Genomic DNA, 24,996 nt, shown 5'->3' on the forward strand with positions numbered 1-24,996 from the left:
AAGTGATTGGGGGGCAACTAGGCCCCCCACGCCCATCATTCCCCCAAAACACATCCAATCAAATTTTTTATATAACCATTTTGTTCATCGTAGTTGGTTTCCAGATAGAAAATATCTTTTTAGGAGGACACTCCCCGAAAACCCTCGGGACAAGGGTTTTAAGTTATGCCCTTGTGGCATAAAAGGTTTTTATAGAAAACGTTGTCGTAGAAACTTCAAAAAAGGCTCATTCGATTGGAAATTCAAAAGGCTAGTGCCCGTTTTAATAGTCGAAAGTGATTGGAGGGCAACTATCCCCCTCCCCGCGCCCATCATTCCCCCAAACACATCCAATGAAAATTTTGAAATAGCCATCTTGTCCAGCGTAGTTGATTTCCAGATAGAAAATATGTTTTTGAGGAGGACACTTCCCTACATCCCTCGGGGCAAGGGTTTTAAGTTATGCCCAGAGGGTATATAAGGTTTTTATAGAAGGCGTTGTTGTAAAAACTTCAAGAAAGGTTCATTCGATTGGAAATTCAAAGGGCTATTACCCTTTTCTAATAGTCGAAAGTGATTGGAGGGCAACTAGCCCCCTCACGCCCATCATTCCCCAAAACATATCCAATGAAAATTTTCAGATAGCCATTTTTTTCAGCATACTTGATTTCAAGATAGAAAATATGTTTTCGAGGAGGAAAATCCCAACAACCCTCAGGGCAAGAGTTTTAAGTTATACCCTGGGGGCATATAAGGTTTTTATAGAAGGCGCTGTCGTAGAAACTTCAAAACAGGCTCATTCGATTGATAATTCAAAGGACTAGTACCCTTTTTAATAGTCGAAAGTGATTGGAGGGCATCTAGCCCCCCCCCCCTCTCCCATGCCCATCATTCCCCCAACCACATCCAATCAAAATTTTTAGATAGCCATTTCGTTCAGCGTAGTTAATTTCCAGATAGAAAATATGTTTTTGACGAGGACACTCCCTCAAAACCCTCAAGGCAACAGTTTTAAATTATGCCCTTGGGGCATATGAGGGTTTTATAGAAGGCGTTGTCGTAGAAACTTCGAAAAGGGCTCATTTGATTGGAAATTGGAGTGGCTAGTACCATTTTTAATTGTCGAAAGTGATTGGAGGGCAACTAGCTCCCCCTCCCCCATGCCCATCATTCCCCCAAACACATCCAATCAAAATTTTTAGATAGCCATTTCGTTCAGCGTAGTTAATTTCCAGATAGAAAATATGTTTTTGACGAGGACACTCCCTCAAAACCCTCAAGGCAACAGTTTTAAGTTATGCCCTTGGGGCATATGAGGGTTTTATAGAAGGTATTGTCGTAGAAACTTCAAAACAGGCTCATTCGATTGGAAATTCAAAGTGCTAGTACCCTTTTTAATAGTCGAAAGTGATTGGAGGGCAACTAGCCCCCTCCCCCACGCCCATCAGTCTCCCAAACACATCCAATCAAAATTTTGAGATGACCATTTTGTTCAGCGTAGTTGATTTCCAGATAGAAAATTTGTTTTTGAAGAGGACACTCCCCCACAACCCTCAGGGGAAGGGTTTTAAGTTATGCCCTGGAGGCACATAAGGTTCTTATAGAAAGTGTTGTCGTAGAAACTTTAAAACAGGCTCATTCTATTGGAAATTCAAAGGGCTAGTACCCTTTTTTAAGTCAAAAGTGATTTGAGTGCAACTAGCCCCCTCCCCTTCACACCCTTCATTCCCCAAAACACATCCAATCAAAATTTTGAGATAGCCATTTTGTTCAGCGTAGTTGATTTCCAGATTGAAAATGTTTTTTTGAGGAGGACACACCCCCACATCCCTTAGGGCAGGGGTTTTAAGATATGTCCTGGGGTTATATATGCTTTTTAAAGAAGTCGTCGTCATAGAAACTTTAAAAAAAGCTCAATCAATTGGAAATCCAAAAGGCTAGTGCCCTTTTTAATAGTCGAAAGTGATTGGAGGGAAACTAGCCCCCCCCCACCAAGCATTCCCCCAAAAACATCCAATAAAAATTTTGAGATTGCCATTTTGTTCAGGGTAGTTGATTTCCAGATAGAAAACATATTCTTAAGGAGGACACTCACCCACAACCCTCAGGGCAATGGTTATAAGTTATGCCCTGGGGGCATATAAGGTTTTTATTGAAATCTTTGTCGTAGAAACTTGAAAAAGGGCTCATTCGATTTGAAATTCAAAGGAGTAGTACCCTTTTTAATAGTCAAAAGGGATTTGAGTGCAATTAGCCCCCCTTTCTCGCCCACCTTTTCTCAAAACACATCCAATCAAAATTTTTAGATAACCATTTTATTCAACGTAATTAAAAGTTTTGGTAATTAGGTTTTTAAGGATGACAACCCCTCCCCCCACTGCCCTTAGGGCAGGGGTTGTAATTTATGCCCTGGGGGCATATAAGGTTTTTATTGAAAGAGTTGTCGTAGAAACTTCAAAAGGGCTCATTCAATTGAAAATTGAAAGGGCCCTTGCCTTTTTTAATAGTTGAAATTGATTGGATAGCGACTAACACCCCTCTCATGTCCACCATTTTCCCAAACACATCCAATCAAAATTTTTATATATCCATTTTGTTCAATGTAGTTGAAAGTTTTGGAAATTAGGTCTTTTATGATGATAACCCCCCTCAGAGCCCTCATTGCAAGGGTTGAAATTTATGCCCTGGTGGCATATAAGGTTTATACAGAAAGTTGTTGTATATGATTTATAGAATAGATTTTAGTGTTCCTCAAATCCAAGTAGTATATGTTTAAAAACCAGATGTAGACTTAAAGATTATACTAAAATGCACCGTGATAATGCTAATTCCCAATAAGGAATTTCAGCAGTAACCCAAGAACGACTGAGGGTATTATGTTCAAACATTCGGGGCTACTTCTGCTTTTAAAATTTAACCAAATCCAAATAGCGTAAGTGTATCCAAGCTATCAAAGAAAGTAAACATTTCTCTGCGAATGGTATCAAGTTTTCCGTTACAGGTCAACTAGAGAAGTTATGAAACTAAATTAAACAGTACTATTTGTGTCCAAATTTTTAAAAGGGTGTATGCTGTTAAAAATTGCTGAAAATTTTCTCCGGCATACAAATTGCAGGCCAAACTATAAATTCTAAAAAAACGAAAACATTTAAAGTATTATTTTCTTTTTCCTTGAAAAGACTATGTCAATATAAAACGAACAGAAATTAATTAAAAAAAACGTTTTCCACAAAATAAATTTTTCAAAGAAAAGTAAAGAACTTCATTAAACAAAAAATGAGCAAAAACAAAATCAAATAATCTACCAAGCATGAAACTACCACAAAACAGCATCGATAAATAGATGAAACCCAAAACGAACAGAAATTACAATAATTAACCGAGTCAAACTCAAAACGAGCAGAAATTAACATAAGTTGGGCGCAAAACCCCTTTGCCTTTCCAAGGCCAGAACAAAATTGGCCTTGCACTTTACTGAAAAAACACAAATGAATGTGCATTGTTAGTTTAATATACATATACTGAAGTTTAGTAATTAAAATGTTAATATTATTTGATTTATTAAAGTTGTAAAAGTAAAAACATTTCTATTAGTAACTGAGTTAATTGTTGATAACATCTCCTTGCTTAAATTCTGTCATTTAATTAATTACAAAAATTAGAAACCAAATTCCCATAAAGAGTCCCAATGTTCTTTATTAGTCATTTTAATAAATATGGGATTAAGTCACGCGTTAATAATTCTAAGCTATTACATAGATTACAATTGTCAATTTCAAACACATTTACTTAAAAAAGCTCCTTATTACTTTAAAATCCTTATTTTGAGGAATTTTACAATGTAATATTTCTTTTAAGGGAACTGTTGCCTACGTGCCCCAACAAGCTTGGATTCAAAATGCTACATTAAGAGACAACATCTTTTTTGGACTATCGGAATCAAACAGTCGCTATAAAGCAGTGGTTGAAGCCTGTGCACTAAAACAAGATCTAGAAATGCTCCCAGGAGGAGATCAAACTGAAATTGGAGAAAAGGTAAACTTGTCCGTCCCTCTATTGCTTCTATTAAAGAGCATAAAACCTTCTATATTAATATACGTAGCCTTAATTTAGGTATGACAACAAGCTATTAGAGTTGGGCACCCAGTAGAAGGTTTATATCAGTCACAAGGTACAAAAGGTACAAGGTAAAAGGTACAAGTCACAAGGTCTAAAGGCCATAAAAACAGTGTTGGTGGTATGAGAATAAGATAACCTACCCACCAGCAGAATATTAGCCTAAACTGTTAAACTTGTCAACTCTTCCTTTTCATTTGAAGTAGTCGAAAAACGTTGTTAATGTCATTAATTTGATGTGTGCATTGGAAATGAATGTATGACATATCTTAAATAAATTTTATATTTTCTGGTGTACATTCTGGTGTACATTTTTCTGAGAAAAATGAATATATTGTTTGGGGTTTTGAGCTTGAATTGCTTTAAAATCTTCTTACTTTAACTTTATGATCAATATTCTTTTGGAATGATTAAATTAATTCTGATTAAAAAATCAATTTCGTACATGGAGTACTCACCTTCAAGTTATTTGCATAGTCGCTTTTAATCCGTTGTTTGTTAAACATATACCATGAATTGCCGTAAAATCTGAGAATTTGCAAAGAAAAAAAACCTCAGGATATTTAAAAGGCAAATTTTTTATAAGAACTCATCAGCTTTATATTTAAATAACTATAACCAGGTATGACATATAACAACATTCAGAAGTTTAACTGCATCGCAAACCTTATTGCCCTCTAATACGGTAGAATTGAAGATGCTGCATCCTGCCTCCTCTTTTATAATCGGCGATTCCAGTCTTTTGCAATTTTGATTTAAAGTTTTTAGTTAATTGGATAGCTTTGTATTTTAATGGAATCTAAATACTGACACCTGCAAGAAAAACAATAAACAGTTTTATTTCATAAGGGGTTTTGAGAAGAATATATTCTTAGTTTATAGTACAGTCTTGAACTCAGCTGCAACAACATACTTCATGGCAGTGTTAATGCCACATCTACTCGTTTACTACTTACTTAAAATTTTTAATTTAGTTAAATCTTTGCTGTAAAAGTATACGCATTTTCTGAGAGAAATTACTTTTCATGTGAAATCCTAGTTTTTATGTTTTGTTTTTGAATCAGCAGAAATACCAATAATATCTTTCACAGAACCTTATTATCCATGCCTGCAGGCAAGAGACTATGCGAGACATCTGGATAATATTGATCCAAAGTATATCCCCCCCCCCAAAAAAAAAACAACAACTAACAATAATGGTGTAATTTGCAACATTTTCCTATTTTGCTTTGACAAATGCACTGATTTGATGATTTTTTAGCAGTTACCTCAAAAATACACTCAATCGGGCAACATTTCTGCGAATTCAGAGCATAAATATAGGTAGGCAAGAGAGGACTGAATAAATAATGATGTCGACACCATTAATCGTGCTATCACCTTTAGAGTATTCATTCGACATGATAGGAACCATGCTACCATTTTTTAGGGAATTAACCTGAGTGGAGGACAGAAACAACGGGTTAGTCTTGCAAGAGCTGTTTACAGTGACAAAGACTTATACTTGCTAGATGATCCCCTGTCAGCTGTGGACAGTCATGTTGGAAAGCATATTTTTGAGAATGTAATTGGACCAAATGGAATTCTTAGAAATAAAGTAAGTAGACTTGTTTCTTATAATGTTGACGATTTTGTTTTATGAATCATGTAGAATATAACAAATGCCGTGGTCGCATGAAAAGCCAATTAAAACTAACATCAAATTGAGCACGATTTAAGTTTAGTAAATGGGAATAGAAGAACGTCTGAGGAACTTGAAATAAAACAAGAAAAAATTGAGCAACAAATATGACTGTATTTTGAATTTCAATATCGATCTATTTTTAAGTTTTTGTTTGTGCTACGTTATGGTTGTGTCCATTTATTAAATAGTCCTTTGTGATTTTAAAACATATGGTAAAAATAATGCAATTTCTTGTGTGATATTTTGCTTTTCATTTTTGGATCGAAAGGCATCACGAAATGAAGAATCTGTGTCTTGGATCTTATAAAACTTTTTATGACTAAAATGTTTCTCTGGATTCACACCTGAAACGTTGAAGACCGCAAATGTTCTCTTTCTTCTCAAACTGGGTGACAATCCCACGAATATAGACTCAAATAGGATTTCCAGTATTTTCTCCAGTATTAAACCTCCAACAATACAGTATTTTATCAGCACTTGGAATCAAAGAAGCTTGCAAGTGACCAATTCTACAAATAATAGTAGTCCTCAATATTTTTTTTAACTGGATCAGCCTTATTGTGCCATATTAAACTTCTTGCTGAAGGACGTGGCATCTACGCAATGTAATCCTACAAATCAAAACCTTCCAAAGGAATCTGCCATATAAGCCTTTAAAAAAAGGTTCCAATACAAGAATATATGGTCGGCTGTACTGTTTAGTCTTGATAAAGTACACATTTTATCAAGATCTTCCTTAATCGTTCTTCCTCTCATAAATATTAAGGATACAGAAAATACCACACCGAACACTTCACATTATTTGCCAACGCAACGACAAATCGTATTAAAACCAAAATTAAGGAGACTCTACTCATGCCTAGTTCTAGCTGAGTGGTTGACGCCAAATGTAGTGTTCATGTCTTCGTGTCGCCGATTATATGATTTGGAACGAGGGTCAGTCCTGTGTCTCTGTGAGCATATCTAGAGTTAATTCAGCTGCAAATTGGTTCCTGGAGAAATCTGGGAAAATAAAACAGGAAGGGTGTGTGAAATCACAGGATTTCTGGCCTGATTGCACTTCCTGGCTGAAAGACTAAGAAGCAGGGACTTGCTCTGCCCGTAGGGAATGTAATGTCCATTGGCGTATTCTTTGTCTTTTTTTTTACTCATGCTTACCTAAAGTAGAATCTTCTTGGAATTTAAAAATATGCTCACTCTTATATTCAAGGCTTTACTAATATGCCCGGTGAATTTTTCTGTTCTGCCAGATGAATTTTTGTTAAGCTAAGTGATAAACTAAGTAAGCTAAAAAAATAATGAGAAAATCAAAAGGTTCCGCCGGGGAATCTTACGATCGCATCGTCTGAGCCGTTATAGCTTAATCGTGCCGTTGAGGGCGTCACCAACTGCAATGGGGGGAATAGATAAATGGGTGACCGCGCCACTCACTGAACGCGAGAAAATACAATGCGTAACTATAGTAGGTTAGAAATTCTCCAACTATCAATCCAGGAGTGTAACCTCGCTTCCTCGAGTTATCTCCTTGTCAATTACCTCTAATGTTATGTAGAAATCAGATTCCTGGGAGCGTTACCAATGGAGTACAATTAAACTAGTTATCTACTGTAAGATGAGATACAGGCATATAATAAGAACGAACGGAAATAGAAAAGTAATAGTTTTATTGAACTTACATTTAGGTGTACAACAGTGCTTCACTTCAACTGACGACAATAGAGGCAGAGATAATAATCACCAAATCTCTAATATGACTGCATAATAAAAAATTTGACAAATGAATGTCCAATAATAGTTCTGACAAACGAATGCCCAATAATAGTTCTGACAAACGAAGGCCCAATAATAGTTCTGACAAACGAATGCTTCGAAAAACACTTTTCTTCACTATATCAAACTAGTCCTGATTCTGCGCCCTAAGTGCTATTTCACGATTGGCCCAACTCTTGTGAAGGGCCCGCTACCTTGTAATTATGTTTACAAACTCACTTCATTATGCTAACTGTCCATCCAATTATTTGTTTTAAATATTTTTGATGATTAAACATTCATATTGCTCTTATAACTTAAAATTCCTGTGAACTTTGTATCTAGTGATTTTTTTTTTATTGCCAAACATCTTCGCGAAATTCAAAACCGCGTCCCGATTAGCGTTGATTTGGCTGAGACTAAAATGCAGTTTTACTTTTGCTGATTAAGAACTTTTCTTTCTGAAGCGGGATTTAAACTTAATTAGGGGAAGTTTAATTTATGTCGGAATTATCTTTAGAAGGAAAGAATTTTATTTTTTTGTATTTTAAATATATCACATATTACTCACGGTACACAAACTCAAAACAGTAGTTGCTCATCAACTGGTGTTGGGGTCATTGCTATCATTTTCATTTCATCCTTAAGAGTGCAGCATCTAAGGCAGTTGAAAACTTTTCTGCTGTGGAACTGTTTTATCAGCTAATCTTTCTTTGATTTTCCAACTGCCATAAATTATTCTTTCCATGTAGCGCAATTATTTTCTTGCATGGACATTGCATTAACCCTTAACCGGTCGGGTGCTTTTTGTTGCGTAACTGGTTGGGTGGGGTAAATATTTACCCCATAACTAAAATGCTTGTAAATAAAAACTATTTCAGATAGGAACTTATAATTTAGCTTTAAGCAAATGCAATCAAATACAATAATTTGAACATAAACATAAATCATCTAGATACTTCTGGGCAAACTTCGTTAAGGCATTCCTTAAAGCACCCCTTTTTGCAGATGATGGAGATCCTAGTTGTCTTTCGGTCAGTTGAACGAGGACAAAGACTGCAGCGCTGATTTTTGCGGCCAGAGTGGGAAATTTCAGCGTTGAACTACCTGTAGACTCGATTCCAACAATATTGGACACTAACTTTCAAGTTCTCAAGGAACGGAGTTGATGGATGCTCTAACCATCAAATGAGGCTTCATAAGGAATAGTTCCAACTGTGTGATGATTTTTTGCCGCTGGATGACCTTTTCTTGGCTTCTTGTTGTGTGGAAACGCACTCCTGTGTGATGCCTGGAATATCAAGCATTGCGAAGAATATTGCAAGCGACCAGCGCTTGCAATATTCTGTTAGTGTAGTTGGCACATTTTATTTAAACTGTCAACGCTAGATTTATTTGTGTTGTCAAACTCGACTATCTCCGGCTTGCTTGAGTTTCCATTTATGGTGTTTGTGTTGTGCATTGAAGAGATCCAAGCTACTGCTTTGCTCTTCTTAGGTACATACGATACATTAGTCTTCTTCTGAGCAAAGCCGAAGATTGAGAAACCAGGCGTATGATCCCTTTGCAGAAGAAACACTACCGGGAGCTTGCGCTTGTTCTTCCTGAGAGTTCCAATTTAGGTAGTGTTCTGTCTGTTCAGCTCGTTAACCATCTCAATCGAGGAGTACCAGTTGTCCACGGTTACGTTTCTGTTTGTGTTCAAGACTGGTGCAGCCAGAGTCGCAGTGGTGTGGGTAGGACTGAACATCGACTGTGTGCCTACAATCTCGGTGGTTTTCTCAATATATGAAGGCAATGGATAAGTAATAGGTGCGGGCACCAGTTGTACACTGTATTTTCAGTCTGTATTGGCTTCGAAGGGATGTAGAATCTGAACACACATCGACCCCTGAAGGGAACGAGCATTTCGTCAATTTTCAAATACTCAGACGGGGTGAAATTCTTGCTGCATTCTGTGATCAAAGCACTAAACAGATCTCTGATAGGAGCTAAACGATCACGATGCAGTCGATTCTGAAAATCATCAAAGCGCAAGCAACCCTCAATGAACAGAAGCATTTTGAAGTCATGGTTGCTCTAAATATATCTCGGCCGGTTCCGTCAGCTGCAAATGGACTTTTAGCATCTTCTCTTCAGGATTTGAACACTCCGGCTAGGTGTGGCAGACCGATGAAGGCTCTCATTTCGATGTAGTCTGTATACTTTGTAAAAGGACTCTTTTCCAGTTGACTGAGCTTGTATTTGGCTCGACAAAGCTCAATCTTTTCAGTTCGTATGCTTCACAACTTCCTCGACCATTTCCGTAGTGAATGGGTTGTTCCAGGCTGCTTCCGGGTACAGCTTCCGTCCTAGCCTGGATTGCGGTTGAATGCCAGGTAGTTGTGATACTATATAGGAAGAGCGATTACGTGAAACTAGCGGTGGCTGCTTAGACCATTTGTTCTAACCGTCTCTATCGATAAACACACCCATGGGCTTCTTCCACCGCCTTGCAAGGGGAACGTCATATTCGTCTAACATATTTGAGGTCTGGGGTTCCTGTACATATAAAAACTTCTTTGATGGACTTCTACGTCTTCCTCTTCACCAGTTTCGCCTTCTATGACATCTTCTTTGACGTCCTCTTCAAACTGAAAATCAGGATCCCCGTCGTGACCTTCATCTTCATATTTTACATCTGGTAGATCTTCTTCTCTTTCAAGAAGCTCCATGACTTCTTCCTCAGTTAGTTTCTTGTGGCTACTCATCTTGACTTCCTAGAAAGTAAGGAATGAAGGGCAGAGGCGACGGAGGGTATAAAAATTCAACTTCTTGGCAAGAAATACTTTTAGAACAGCAAAGACGCCAAATTTACTACTAAAAAGGTTGCAAGACCTTCAGCATTGGTATAGATAAATGATGAAGTAGTCCAACTATAGTCTCCTTATCGAATGTTAGCCATTCAGGCTCTCTAACAGCCGTTTTTCAAAATATTTGACCCTGGCAGTTTTCAGTTTTTGTTACATAAGTGGTCGAATGGGGTAAAAAACTGCCCCAGACCCTCTAACCTCGTTTCTGGATGGACGCAGTAGGTCGACTGACTCACCAAAGATTATCCGTAGGGTATTTGAAGATTACACTGAATCACCTTGGCGTAACCCAAGGGATTATTGCGAAATCTCAAAAACAAGAGTACGTGGGGTAACTTTTTACCTCACCCGAAAGGTAGGGTCAAAGCTGTTCTTTGAAGTATCTGCCTTCATTGGACTTCTTGTGATATAGAGCTAGGAGTACTTCTATGCTCTATTTTCCGTGAACATCTATTATTCCTTTGTATGAGTCCTATTCGGCTCGGCTCTGAATTTTTTTAGGTCAAAATAGCTTTTGGTGAGCTTTCACTCCTTGTCACATCATTTATTAAGACGAGAAAATAAACACGCAAGGGCATTATTTCCTTCAACTATGTTCAAAAGGAAAAATCAAAAAGAAAATTCCTAACAAACAACTGCATATCCATTAAGGATGGTTTCAAAAGGAGCTTTATCTTATCCAAGCCATCCATTGACTCTGGCTCAGAGTGAAAAAGTTGACTCCATTGACTCAGAGCGAAAATCAAAATGCATACCAAACCTTGAAATAATACATGGCTCACAATGAAATGACAAAATCAGCAATTTGATCAAATACCGGGAGTTTGGATCTGAATCCGGTGGATAACAAAATTAACCCAACCTTGGAATAACGCAGCTTAGTTGAGAATGGAAGTGTGAGATGTAAAAATCAATCCATCACATTTGGATATTATGTCTTGCACTGCTTATTGATCAAAATCCTAATTGTGTGACCAAATTGCTGGTTTTGCCTTATTAAGATATATACATTTGATAAATATATAACTAATGCTGAAATGAAATTAGTCAAGTTTGAAGCTTCTCACTAAAATCTATAGCCATAAGGAAACTTACATTGTTTTGAAAAGAGTTTCCATAAAAACTAAGGCAATGTGGCTGAAAATTAAATTATGTAATTCAAAATTTCCCAATACTTATTAATGAGATTTTCAGATCACTTTCGAAAAAAATTTGGAGTTCTTCATTGTTCTTGAGATGAGCACGTTATGAATGTCGTTTTTTCCTGTGGTTTATTATGTTAAATTAAATAAAAAAAACAAGTTTTTTAAACTGAAAGTAAGGAGCGACATTAAAACTTAAAACGAACAGAAATTATTCCGTATATGAAAGGGGCTGTCCCCTCCTCAACGCCTCACTTTTTACGCTAAAGTTTTACTCTGTCTCACGACTTTATTTTTTAAAAAAATAAAAAAATTTATCGTAAAGAGCGAGGCGTTGATGAGGGGACAGACCCTTTCATATACCGAAGAATTTATGTTCATTTTAAGTTTTAATTTCGCTCCTTACTTTCAGTTTAAAAAACTTGTTTTTTTTATTTAATTTTTGAACGTTTTTGAATTAATGCAGGTTTTGATATTGGCTCACCGTACATGAATAATTAAAACAAAATTTGCATATTATATTTGGTTAAATGGCTTTCTCGAAACTTGTTTAATTTTATTTACGAACGTTTTTATTAGTAATAAATATACGTAACTTAGAATTAACTTTCGTATAGAACTTCTATATTCATAAATTTTTAACACGTATATTAGGGGGTTCGCCCCCTAGTCAATACCCTGCTCTTTAAACTATAGTTCGAATTTTTTTCCAGTTCTTTAAAAATGACCTCTTAATCACGATCAGTTGATCAGTTGAAAAACTTGCTTTTTTTTATTTAATTCCTGATCTTTTTCTTTAATAATGCTGGGAAATCCGGCGCCCCCTTCATAGCAATGTCCCTTCCCCCATGAAAACTTCCTTCATGGAAAGACCCTTCCATATAGCCCCCGACCCTCTCCTTCCCCACCTACCTGAAAAAATCTCCTCTGAAAAAGTCTGTATACTTCCCAATAACCAATACTATATGTTAACATTGAGTAAAGTTCATAACTTTCAGCCCTCCCCCTGGGGACTTTGGGGGATCAAGTCATCCTAAAGGACATTTTTATCATATTTTCAACCATGCTGAACAAAATGGCTATCTCAAAATTTTGATTAGATAATTTTAGGAAAAAAGAAGCGTGGAGAGGGCCTAGCTGCCCTACATTTTTTTGGGTCACTTAAAAAGAGCACAAGAACTTTTCATTTCTATTCGACTGGGCCCTCCCGCAATATTCTAGGAGCATTGGGTCAATACGATCACCCCTGGGAAAAAAAAAAAACAAACAAACAAACAAACAAACAAATAAACACGCATCCGTGATCTTTGTTCTGGCAAAAAATCGAAAATTCCACATTTTTGTAGATAGGAGCTTGAAACCTCTACAGTAGGTCTCTCTGATACGCTGAATATGATGGTGTATATATATGATGGTGTCTGAATATGATGGTGTCTATAACTTTTAGGGGGTCTTTCCCCCTTTTTTCGAAAATCAGCCAAATTTTCTCAGGCACGTAACTTTTGAGGGATTAGACTAGTCATAATGAAACTCATATGTTTGAAATCAGAATTAAAATATTATTCTTTTGATGTATCTATTGGTATCAAAATCCCGTTTTTTAGAGTTTCGGTTACCATTGAGCCGGGTCGCTCCTTACTTACAGTTCGTTACCACGAACTGTTTGACCAGTGATCCTCGAATATTACTAGAAGACTTAATTGGGACAAAGTTCTTTTTTAAGTAAAAAAGGTGGTGGTAATGTTGTTTCCCCACCAGATGGCGTAAAGTGAGGTATTTATGGGTGAGACTTGTGACCTCCATTGTCACCAAAGGCTTTGGAGTTAGTAACTATGGGTAGCGTCTTAGTAGCGAGGCAACCTAAACTAATTAGCAAGAGACGGGTCCTGCTGAGTTTGAAGAGAAGATAGGTTAAATGTTGATTATTTTTATTTGAATGTAAGCCAACAAACGGTACAGGATTTGACTCAAAAGTTTGTGGTGACAATTATTAACCAGTACATAAAATAATAATTAAGCCCTGCAACACTTGCAATACCAAAACAATCCAAATCCAGTGTTTATGAAAAGTTCAAAGATTATGGTGACGCTATCACAAAAACAGGGCATATATATACTATATGCCCTAACCACATATCCTATTTCTAACAGGGAAGTGGGTATTACAAAATTTCGTATCTCCACAGCACATTCGTAAGCTCTTTGCAATTTGGCTATTTCGAAATTCTTTATCTCAGTAAAAATGTTAATTTCAAAACTTTTTCAAGCTATGCAATTTGAAGGTTTCCGCCTTTTATTTGGTTTTATTAAAATCAATTTGTGCTTTCTATTTGGTTAGCCTCACCACACTACTATAATAAGACCCCTTTTTGACCAAATTAGCCAATAAAGCAAAACATTAATAGCCGAATAGAACCAAAATACTATAAAGCGAAATTTAAAATGAAGATATAACAAATAATGATACATTATTAAACAATAAAATGTCAAAAGAAATGAAGAATTGAGACAATATTTTGACGGTGTTACGTGAATGAGTTGATTCACTTTAGAATTCATCCATTTATGTGGGTATTAAAAAAAAAGAAAAAAAACATTTCACAAACGATCAAACAGAAGTAAAGAGCGAAGATAGAACTTAAAAAGAGCAGAAATTACTGTTAGTAGTTTTGTGCTTTATTCAAGTATTGTTTTTTAAATATTTGAACTGAACATTTTCTGCGTAAAGTATAAAAACCTACATGAGCGCACTCTTTCACAGACTAATGGGATGATAAATTTAATTATGGTAAACTGAGTGGGTAGAATGAGAAATTTGATACCCCCCAATCTTTATAGTATTCCCAGCTCGTTTTAATTTTTACTTTCACTAATTACTTTCATTAGAAAATAGATAGTTCTCGAAAATCTATAATCATAAAACCGGAGCTCATTTATTGATTGGGAAGGTTTAATTTAGAAATGAAAATAACCAAAGCTTTTATCTGCATGCCTAGACTACTATTTGAAATTAAGCTTGGATGATATTTCTACTTTTTCAGCCCTTCCATCTTTCCCCTTACACGTGTTCTGGCCAATTTTCTGTGCTTCTTTGTGATGTATTTTTTTCAACAAATATTCTACAGATGAATTGAGTGATTGATTTTGGAGTGAGTATATGCTCGTTAGTTTTTAAACGAGAAATTGATTCCTGTGTTTGATTTGGCGAGTGTCGGTATGTGTAAGGAAGTATGATGAAATTTAGAGCATGAGTATAGGATTCATTTAAGTTTCCTGTAAATATCTAAACTTTTGAATTCTTGATCAGGGAGGAGTAAGAGATTTCCCCCCCCCCCAAAAAAAGTTTGTTAATATTTGATATGTTTTTTTGGATCGTTCCAAACATTATAAAATGTTTTAGGACTTAGTTAGAATTTAAGCATATTTTTAAGTATGCAGTTATTATTCGTTTGTCTCTTGTTTTTGTTCAAATGAAAAAAAAAATTCAACTGAAAATAAGAGTTAACATTAAAAATTAAAACAAACAGAAATTATGACGTATATGAAGGGGATTGATCCCTCCTCGACACCTCGCTCTTTATGCTAAAGTTTTTTAGTACTTTTTGAAAAGCTTCTTATTGTTCTAAATAAACGACCCTTGCGTTTCAGGATTCTTTTTTAAAGAATTGGAACAGAATTCAAACTTTAGCGTAAAGAGCGAGGTGTTGAATAGGGGGCAATCCCCTTCATATACGTAATAATTTCGGTTCGTTTTAAGTTTTAATGTTGCTCCTTACTTTCAGTTGAAAAAATTGCTTTTTTATTTAATTTCTGATCGTTTTTTAGATAATGCCAGGAAATCCGGCCCCACCTCCATGGAGAAATCCCCCTCAACACAGAAATTTTCTGTAGACAGTTCAATCCCAGTGAAATTTTACCCCTGACAATTACCCTTAATAACTCCAAGCGTAAAATTAAGACTGGAAAGAGAAAGCAAGACATATGAAATAATTTTGTTTAGGAATTCTGGCAAATGCCCCCAGTGTATAATTTCCCCTGACAAGTTCACCTCGTGGAAACTTACCCTCCCCATGGAAAATTCCCTTGTGAAAAAAAAGCAAAAAAATTGTCCCCTCCCAATACAAAAATGTATACCTACTTCCCAATAGCAAATGAGTAAACAATGGGGAAATTTTATAACTTAAAGGCCTTTCCCCTTGGGCTGTGGGGGGTCATGTTGCATCCAAATGCATAGTTTTTGGGCCTTTAAATTATGATGAAGAAAATGGTTATTTGAAAATTTTGATCGGACTATTTGGGGAAAAAAAGAGTTGGGGATGGGGGCTTAGTTGCCCTCCAATCTTTTAGGTCACTTAAAAAGGGGATTGGAACTTTTAATTACCATTCGAATGAACCCCCTCGCGAAATTTTAGGACCACTGGGTCGATAAAATCACCCCTGGGAAAAAAAATCAAACAAGAACAAAACAAAAAAACACGCATCCGGGATCTTTCTTCTGCAAAAAAATACAAATTCCACATTTTTGCAGATAGAAGCTTGACACCTCTACAGTAGGGTTTTCTGATACGCTGAATCTGATGGTATGATTTTCATTAAGATTCTGTGACTTTTAAGGGGCGTTCCCCAATTTTTTCGAAAATCAGTCAAATTTACTCAGGCTCGTATCCTTTATTGGGTAAGCCTGAACTTAATTAAACTTATATATTTGAAACCAGCATGATAAACCGATTGTTTTGATATATCTGTTGGTATCAAAGTTCTGTTTTTTAGAGTTTCGGTTAGTATTGAGCTGGGGCACTCCTTACTTACAGTTTGTTACTACGAACTGTTTGAAAAATAGGCTTACTACAGAGGTCTGGGGTATAGAATTTGTAGAGATAAATATGATGCCTAAATATTTCAGTATTATAGGTAAGCATTGCACCAGAATAACAGAAACAGATTTGAATCGACAGAATAAAAACAAATAACGTATTTCTGTTTTTACGCTTATAAACAAAATCTTTGGTATGACTATTTGAACCTGGTTGAATGCTCCTACAAAATCTTTTTAGAAATTATTTGATTCTTTGAAAATTATGCTAAAATACTATCGGCCAAGAAATGTATTGCTTCTTCAGAATGCATTGCTTCTTGTTCTGTTTCATTAGTAAAATCTTAGAGCCTCCAGAGAGAGCACACACCACTATTGAATAGTAAAGATCCCTTTCTTCTTAGTAACCTTAACTGCATGTAAGTTTTTAATAAATTATCCACGTATTTAAATTCTATAATAATGTTCTTTTTTGTTCAAAAATTTTGTAATACATTATTGTCTTTGGGCTCTTAGAATACATTAATGTTTTTTAACAAAATTGTGATTTTGAATATTTTTCTATGTTAGACACGAATTCTTGTCACTCATGGGATAACATATCTACCACAAACGGATAAAATTATTGTGCTAAAAGATGGACAAATATCCGAAATGGGATCTTTTAAGGAACTATTGGCCAAAAAAGGAGACTTTGCTGAGTTCTTAGTGGAACATCTAACGCAAGAAGAACAAGATGAAAATATTCCAGGTAAATAAACATGTCTTTCACACACAATTTATGTTTGACCACAAAATAAATTAGCATTATTTAGTTTTTGCTGTAATTTTCGTAATAACAATTCAATAATTACAAACAAGTCATGTTGAAAGTGTATTTAAGATAAACACAGGGATGTAGCTTTAGTATTTTTATTGGGGGGGGGAGGGGAGGCAAGAAGGGTCTACCGGGGAGTCAAGGGGTTCAGGCAGTATAACATTTTTTTCTCCGAATTATTGGGGGGAGGCACAAATTTCTCAGATATCCTACTAAACCTGGCCAATTCATAAACTACCTTTGCAAGGCAAATGAAACAAAACAATCGAAATATGTAGTTTTTTTTAAGCCATCCGGAAAGAATTTAAGCTTAATCTAGCCTTTAAGCTCAGAAATAATAATTTCCAATCTATAGAATTATATTCGTCAAGCAGAATCCTGTAATACAAGAATATAAGGTGCTAATTTTATCCTTAAACATTAGAGCTACGATTCTTGAGCCATAAAACAAAATTTTTCACAAAGATGCTCCGATAAAAAGCTGCTATTTAATCCTAACCATTGCATTTGCAAGCAGTTTACAGACGGATCTGACCGGTGAGGCTTAGAGCCGTAGTTAGGAGGTAAGGATTGATGTTTTTCCCTGGGCCCACCCTCTGAGGGTACATGTATTATATAGTGATAGTAGAGGGGTGTGGAAAAACCGATACTGGCCCTGGACACTGAAATCCCTAGCTAGCCCTCTGCCGTGAGCTTCCTGGAGTTTGCAACTGTGTCAGGAATAGAGTCACTAGACCTACGAGAGGAACCGTGATCGTTTTTCTAGTCCCAAAGAATCTTGATCTGTTTTTTAATTCATTTTCTAGATTAAATAGAAAGCAAAAATTTTTTTTTCAAATCAAACAGTTCGTGGTAACGAACTGTAAGTAAGGAACAACCAGGCTCAGTAGATACATCAAAAGAACCGGATTTCTATGCTGATTTCAAATATATAAGTTTCATCAAGTTTAGTTTTACCCATCAAAAGTCATGAGCCTGAAATCATTTGCCTTACTTTCGAAAAAAGAGGGAAACACCCCCTAAAAGTGACAGAATCTTAATGAAAATCAAACCATCAGATTCAGCGTAACAGAAAACCCTACTGTAGATGTTTCAAGCTCCTTTTTGCCAGAAGAAAGATAACGAATACGTGTTCATTTTTTTTTGTTTTCCCTAGGGTTGATCGTATCGACCCAGTGGTCCTAGAATATCGTGAGAGGGCTCATTCGAACGGAAATTAGAAGTTCTAGTTCCCTTTTTAGCGTTAATTTTTTTCCCAACGTCGCCCAATCAAAATTTTGAGATAGGCATTTTGTTCAGCATAGTCGAAAATCCAATAAAAAATCTTTGAGAATGACTTAATCCACCGCAGTTCCCGGGGAAGGGCTGCAAGTTATGAACTTTGTCCATTGTTTACATATAGTATTGGCTGTTGGGATGTATGCAGACGTTTTCAGGAGGGATTTTTGTCTGGTGGAGAGGGGGGGGGGGGGGGTCAGAGGAGAAGGTGATATGGGAGGATCTTTCCATGGAGCATGTTTTCGTGGAGGAAGGGACATTTTTATGAAGGGGACGCCGGGTTTCCCAACATTATTTAAAAAACGATCAGAAATTAAATAAGGAAAACACAAGTTTATTCAACTGAAAGTAAGGAGCAACGTTAAAACTTAAAACGAACAGAAATTATTACGTATATGAGGGGGTTTGTCCCCTAGTCAATACTTCGCTCTTTACGCTAAAGTTTGTTGAGTACTTTCAAAAGAGCTATCTATTCTAATTAAACGGCCTTTGTGATTCCGGGGATTGTGATTCGAACAAAATTTGAACTTTAGCGTAAAGAGTGAGGTATTGACTAGGGGGCGAACCCCCCCATATACGTAATAAAATATACGTAATAAAAAAACAATAATAAAACAAGCGATACGGCTCAATAACAATTGTAATTTGAAAAAATGGAATTTTGATGTCAATAAACATATATCAAAAGAATGGGCTTATAATGCTGATTCAGCATTATAATGAAAAAAGCTTCTCATTGTTCCAATTAAACGAAGAAAGTGTGTCTGAAGTTGTTCTTAAAGAATTTGGAGAAAAATCATAAGTTATGTATATTTATTACTAATGAAAATTTTCGTAAATAAAATTAAAAGTTCTGGTGCCCTTTTTAAGGAACCCAAAAAATTGGAGGGCAACTAGGTACCCTCCCCCCCCCTTTTTTTCAAATTCGTACGATCAAAATTTTCAGAAAGTCATTTAGCCACAAAAAAGCAAAATTAATATGCTAATTTCGTTTTAATTATTCATATACAGTTAGCTAATTTCAGAACCTGCCTTAATTCAAAAACGTTCAGAAATTAAATAAAAAAATAAGTTTTTTTTTAACAGACAGTAAGGAGCGAGATTAAAACTTAAAACGAACAGAAATTATTACGTATATGAAGGGGGTTGCTTCCTCCTCAACACCTCGTTCTTTACGCTAAATTCATTTTCTAGACTAAATAAAACACAAAAACATTTTTTTTTCAAATCAAACAGTTCGTGGTAACGAACTGTAAGTAAGGAACGACCCGGCTCAGTAGTAACCGAAACGTTAAAAAACGGAGTTTCGACACCAATAGCTACATCAGAAGAATCGCAGTTTTATGCTGACTTCAAATATATAAGTTTCATCAAGTTTAGTCATACCCATCAGAAGCTACGAGCCTGAGCAAATTTGCCTTATTTTCGAAAAAAGAGGGAAACACCCCCATAAAAGTGATAAGAATCTTAATGAAAATCAAACCATCAGATTCAGCGTAACAGAAAACCCTACTGTAGATGTTTCAAGCTCCTTTTTGCCAGAAGAAAGATAACGGATGCGTGTTTATTGTTTTTTTTCCAGGGGTGATCGTATCGATCCAGTGGTCCTAGACTATTGTGAGAGGGCAAATTCGAACGGAAATTAAAAGTTCTATTGCCCCTTTTAAGTGACCAAAAAAATTTGAGGGCAGCTTGACCCCCTCCCACGCTCATTTTTTTCCCGAAGTCACCCAATCAAAATTTTGAGATAGCCAGTTTGTTCACCATAGTCGAAAATTTAATAAATATGTCTTTGAGAATGACTTCATCCCCCACAGTATCCGGGGGAAGGGCTTCAAGCTATGAACTTTGCCCATTGTTTACATATAGTATTGGTTATTGGGAAGTATACAGACGCTTTCAGGAGGGATTTTTTTCTGGTGGCGGGGTGGGGGGTCGAGTTAAGTGGGAGGATTTTTCCATAGAGGATGTTTTCTTGGGGAAGGGACATTTTTATGAAGGGGGTGCCGGATTTTCCAACATTATTTGAAAAACGATCAGAAATTAAATAAGAAAAAACAAGTTGTTTCAACTGAAATTAAGGAGTGACATTAAAACATAAAACGAACAGAAATTATTACGTATATGAGGGGGCTTGCCCCCTAGTCATTGCCTCGCTCTTTACGGTAAAGTTTTTTTAGTACTTTCAAAAGATCTATCTATTCTAATTAAACGGCCTTTGTGATTCCGGAGATTGTGATTCGAACAAAATTCGAACTTTAGCGTAAAGAGTGAGGTATTGACTAGGGGGAGAACCAAAAAAAAATAATAATAATAAAACAAGAGATACGGCTCAATAGTAATTGAAACTTTAAAAAACGGAATTTTGATGTCAATAAATATATCAAAAGAATGGGCTTATAATGCTGATTCAGCATTATAATGAAAAAAGCTTCTCATTGTTCCAATTCAACGAAGAAAGTGTTTCAGAAGTCGTTCTTAAAGAATTGGGAGAAAAATCATAATTTATGTATATTTATCACTAATAAAAACATTCGTAAATAAAATTAAAAGTTCTAGTGCCCTTTTTAAGGAACCCAAAAAAATTGAAGGGCAACTAGGTACCCTCCCCCACCTTTTTCTCAAATTCGTATGATCAAAATTTTGAGAAAGTCATTTAGCCATAAAAAAGTAAAATTAATATGCAAATTTTGTTTTGATTATTTATATACGGTTAGCTAATTTCAGAACCTGCATTAACTCAAAACCGTTCAGAAATTAAATAAAAAAACAAGTTTTTTTAACAGACAGTAAGGAGTGGGATTAAAGCTTAAAAAGAACAGAAATTATTTCGTATATGAAGGGGGTTGCCTCCTCCTCAACACCTCGTTCTTTACGCTAAAGTTTAAACTTTCTCCTAATTGTTGAAAAACGACTTCTGAAACACTAGGTTTGTTTAATTGGAACAATGAAAAGCTTTTTTCAGAAGTACGAAAAAATTTAGCATAAAGAGCGGGGTACTGAAGAGCAAGCAGCCCCCTTCATATACGGGATAATTTCTGTTCGTTTTAAGTTTTTATGTTGCTCCTTACTTTCTGTTAAAAAACTTGTTTTTTTTATTTAATTAAAGTAAGGATAGAATGGGATACGATAAAGATCCTCCAGAGCCATTGCTGGCGCATAGTGTGTCGAATCAACGTTTTAGTTGCTGGATGTTCTTTTACAGGGACAAGTAGCAAGCTTTTTCACCAGACGTGCTGTATTGGGGATTGATCCCTAGGCCCCATATTACCAATCAGAGCATCAATATACTCTGCTACCACAGGGGAATGAAAGTATAGAGCTACATTAAAACTTAAAATGAACAGGAATTTTTTCGTATATGACGGGGCTGCAACCTCCTTAACCAGTGCTCTTTGCACTAGACCTTGCAGCAACTAAGAGTGCGAAAATGTATCTCATGGGTGATTACAAGTCTTTTTTATCTTCCAATTGAATTCTAAAGCACAAACTGAAAATTGAAGTGGTTAAAGCAATTAAATATCAACAACTGTCCAATCTTGAGGCACTATGAAAAATAATTTTAATCACTTTCTATTTACCACCGTGTTTGAGCAGTGGTTCTTAGGGTGTTTTCTAAATTAAAACTCTCTCCCTCGGGTTTGGCCCCCACCGAAAACAAAGATATATTGAAGAAATATATAAAAATAGGAAAATGATGAATATTCTCGTTTAGATCTTGGTAGAAATAAAAGCTCCTGGAAGCCTTTTCAACTTTCCCGGGGAAACTTTTTGGCTCATATGTTCCCCCCTTTTTTTGGTGAAGTTAGGCTCAGGAATGGATTCTTTTATGTTACAACTGAAATACTGCTGTATTTAGAGGGGAGCTATCACCTTAGAGCACCCATATGACAGGCTTGGCCCAAAAATACTCATCGAAATGAAGGGATTTTATAGATTAAATTTTCACACCCCTCCATCAACCTTCAATTTATATTTATCTGAAACCTACAAATTTGAGCATAAAATTTTGTGTTTTGAGACTTCGGGCGTCCCCCTCAAATGAATCAAATCAATCAAATGATATATCAAAACAATTGTCTATATTAACCACGTATTTTGTATAGACTGCGTACATATTCAGGTACCATTATGTTGCATATCCTTATTCTACACCACGGAGAAGTCAATATAGCCGCAGCAGAATAGAATTTTCGGATGACTAATTATGAAATTTCAAAAATAAATCAATAAATTTTCCCTAGAAATGCATTAATCAGAACTTTGAGTCTTGAATCTCTATTCCACATTTTTAGTTTGCTTATGATTATTCTAGATGATGACAATGATGGTTTTATGGATATTTACGTCAGATTGGTGCGAAAGGACTTGTATTTAAAAGAGTGAAAAGCTGTACGTAACGAAAAGTAACTTAACCACTAATAGAAATTAAAAACTAAGAGCGTAGTGTAAAAGAAGATTTACTTCTAGCTCCTTACCACGAACTGTTTGAAAAGTACGGGATGTACCCCTTTCTTTCAGCTCGATAATATATTCGTTTACATAAATACTCGCATTTATATACGTTTCCCAATTATAGATGTCATTGAAATTCGTAAGAAACTTGAAGAAAATCTGGGAGCTGAGGTATTAAAGCAGCATGTACTGCGCCAGCGTTCCACTCTCTCTGAGAGTCAAAGTCATTTATCTGATCATAGTCTTAAAAACGGTTCAATTTCTGGTTCAGTCTCTCGCAAGGGAGGAAACTTCAGCAGAAACGGGTCAGTAAGGTCATCAAAAATCGAAAAGAGGCCGGAACCAAATAAAGGGGAGAGGCTTATAGAAGCCGAAAAGTCAGAGACAGGATCAGTAAGTAGTGCATTTTCTTTGGTCAATATAATGTGCCGCAAAGTATTATATCTATTATATCATGTGTAGAATCTTAATCAGATATATGAAAATTTTAAACTTTCTCCTCTATTTCTTTTAAGAAATTAGGGTACTTTACCATTTTGTGGACACCTCTAAAAAGTCAAGTTTGGTTAATGCTAATGCAATAAAACAAAATAGAATGAATATATAATAGTTTATAAACCAATTTGAGCTATATATTTGCACATTAGGGGTGGGGGTGGTGGTGCAAAGCATTGCAAATATTAAATACGTTTAATATGTATATTAAACCAGAGACATATATCCAGTTATAATGGTTTATCCATTTTCATTGTGTATCCGTTTTCACACTCTTTTGTCTTGGGCAATAACCCCTTATCCTGTAAAAATTCAACTGCCTCTTTTTCTGTCTTTGGCAAATCCCACATTTTAATTTTAACACTCATATTAGATCACCCGTTACACTCAATTCCACTGTAACAACTGTTTTAGTACCGGGTTGATATCTGTCTCACCCATTTCACTGTAAGCATTAACCAAACTTGACTTTTTAGAGGTGTCCAAATAATGGGAAAGTTCTGAAATTAGTGTTTAAGACACAGTTTTGCCAAATCTGCTATTCCATCTTCAGTTACGAACATAGACTGTAGTCTTGGAAATATAACTATATTGCTGCTATTATTTTTTTTTACTCCAAATCATAGTTAAAAAATATCCTGTCAAAATAAAAAGCTGTAATAATTCCTAAGAGTAAAAGAATTTCTATTGTTTATGAATTATCTATACCCTTGTTGGTGCTACCTTTACGTGTTAACAATAAATTTCCGTGATGTTGTGGATTTTCAATTTGAATTAGTTCGGATGCAGATTATTAAGTTAAAAATTTGAAATGTACCAAATGTATTAGAAAGGGGTTGAATAAAACGATTTCATTATGACATCCTCTCGCCAATGTGGCACTGTGTCTAAGTACTGGAAGCAATTTTGTAAGTACTCGTGTTAAATAAGAAAATAAGTTTTTTTTAATTGAAAGTAAAGAGCAACATTAAAACTTGAAACGAACAGAAATTGTTTTGTATATGAGGGGCCTGTCCTTTCCTTTACCCTCCCTCTTTATGCTATGGTCTTAAAATTCTTTAGAAATACTTTTCATTCAAATTCATCGATTGTTGTGTTTGCGCAGTCTGTTAAAGAATTGTGACAAAAAGTCCAACTTCAAAGTAAAGAGTGAGCGTTAATGAAGGGATAGCCCCCCTCATTATATGGAATTATTTCTGTTTGTTTTAAGTTATAATGCTGTTCCTTACTTTTTGAAAAATTTATTTCTTTTTATTTAATTTCTGACCTTTTTTCAAATCATGCCAGGAAACCCCCTTTCCTCTCCCCTTGTAAAAATTCCATTGGAAAATTTTCCCCGGAACCCCTCCTCTCCTCGTAAAGTTCTCGGCATCCCCCCCCCTCTCTGCAGAAGATCCCCAATTTTTTATATTTTCCAATAACAAATTCTTTATGTGAACAATCGGCAAATTACGCACCTTACAGCACTTTCCCAAGGTTTTGGGGGTTGTGCCATCCCAAAAGGCGTAATTATTAGACCTTTCATCTATGCTGAATCAAATAGATGTCTTAAAATTTTTATTGAATCTCTTTGGGGTTAAAGTGATATGGGAGGGGGCTAGTTGCTTTCCGATATT

At 35.7% G+C, this 24,996-nt stretch overlaps 1 protein-coding gene and 1 pseudogene across 1 annotated transcript in view; one reads left to right on the plus strand and one right to left on the minus strand.

Moving 5' to 3' along the window:
- The window catches only part of LOC148951940 (ATP-binding cassette sub-family C member 1-like), a 171,813-nt gene that overhangs the window by 76,718 nt on the left and 70,099 nt on the right, over positions 1–24,996 (plus strand). Inside the window, exons 15-18 of the mRNA XM_089089422.1 lie at positions 3,838–4,014; positions 5,525–5,692; positions 16,906–17,086; positions 23,010–23,278. Coding sequence (XP_088945548.1) covers positions 3,838–4,014; positions 5,525–5,692; positions 16,906–17,086; positions 23,010–23,278 — 795 coding nt within the window. The remainder of the gene's footprint in view (positions 1–3,837; positions 4,015–5,524; positions 5,693–16,905; positions 17,087–23,009; positions 23,279–24,996) is intronic.
- On the minus strand, positions 9,946–10,242 carry LOC148951941 (uncharacterized; annotated as a pseudogene).

Source organism: Artemia sp. Qi Xiang Cuo, chromosome 5 (genome assembly GCF_049724085.1).
Source record: "Artemia sp. Qi Xiang Cuo chromosome 5, ASM4972408v1, whole genome shotgun sequence".
Taxonomy (NCBI): Eukaryota; Metazoa; Arthropoda; class Branchiopoda; order Anostraca; family Artemiidae; genus Artemia; species Artemia sp. Qi Xiang Cuo.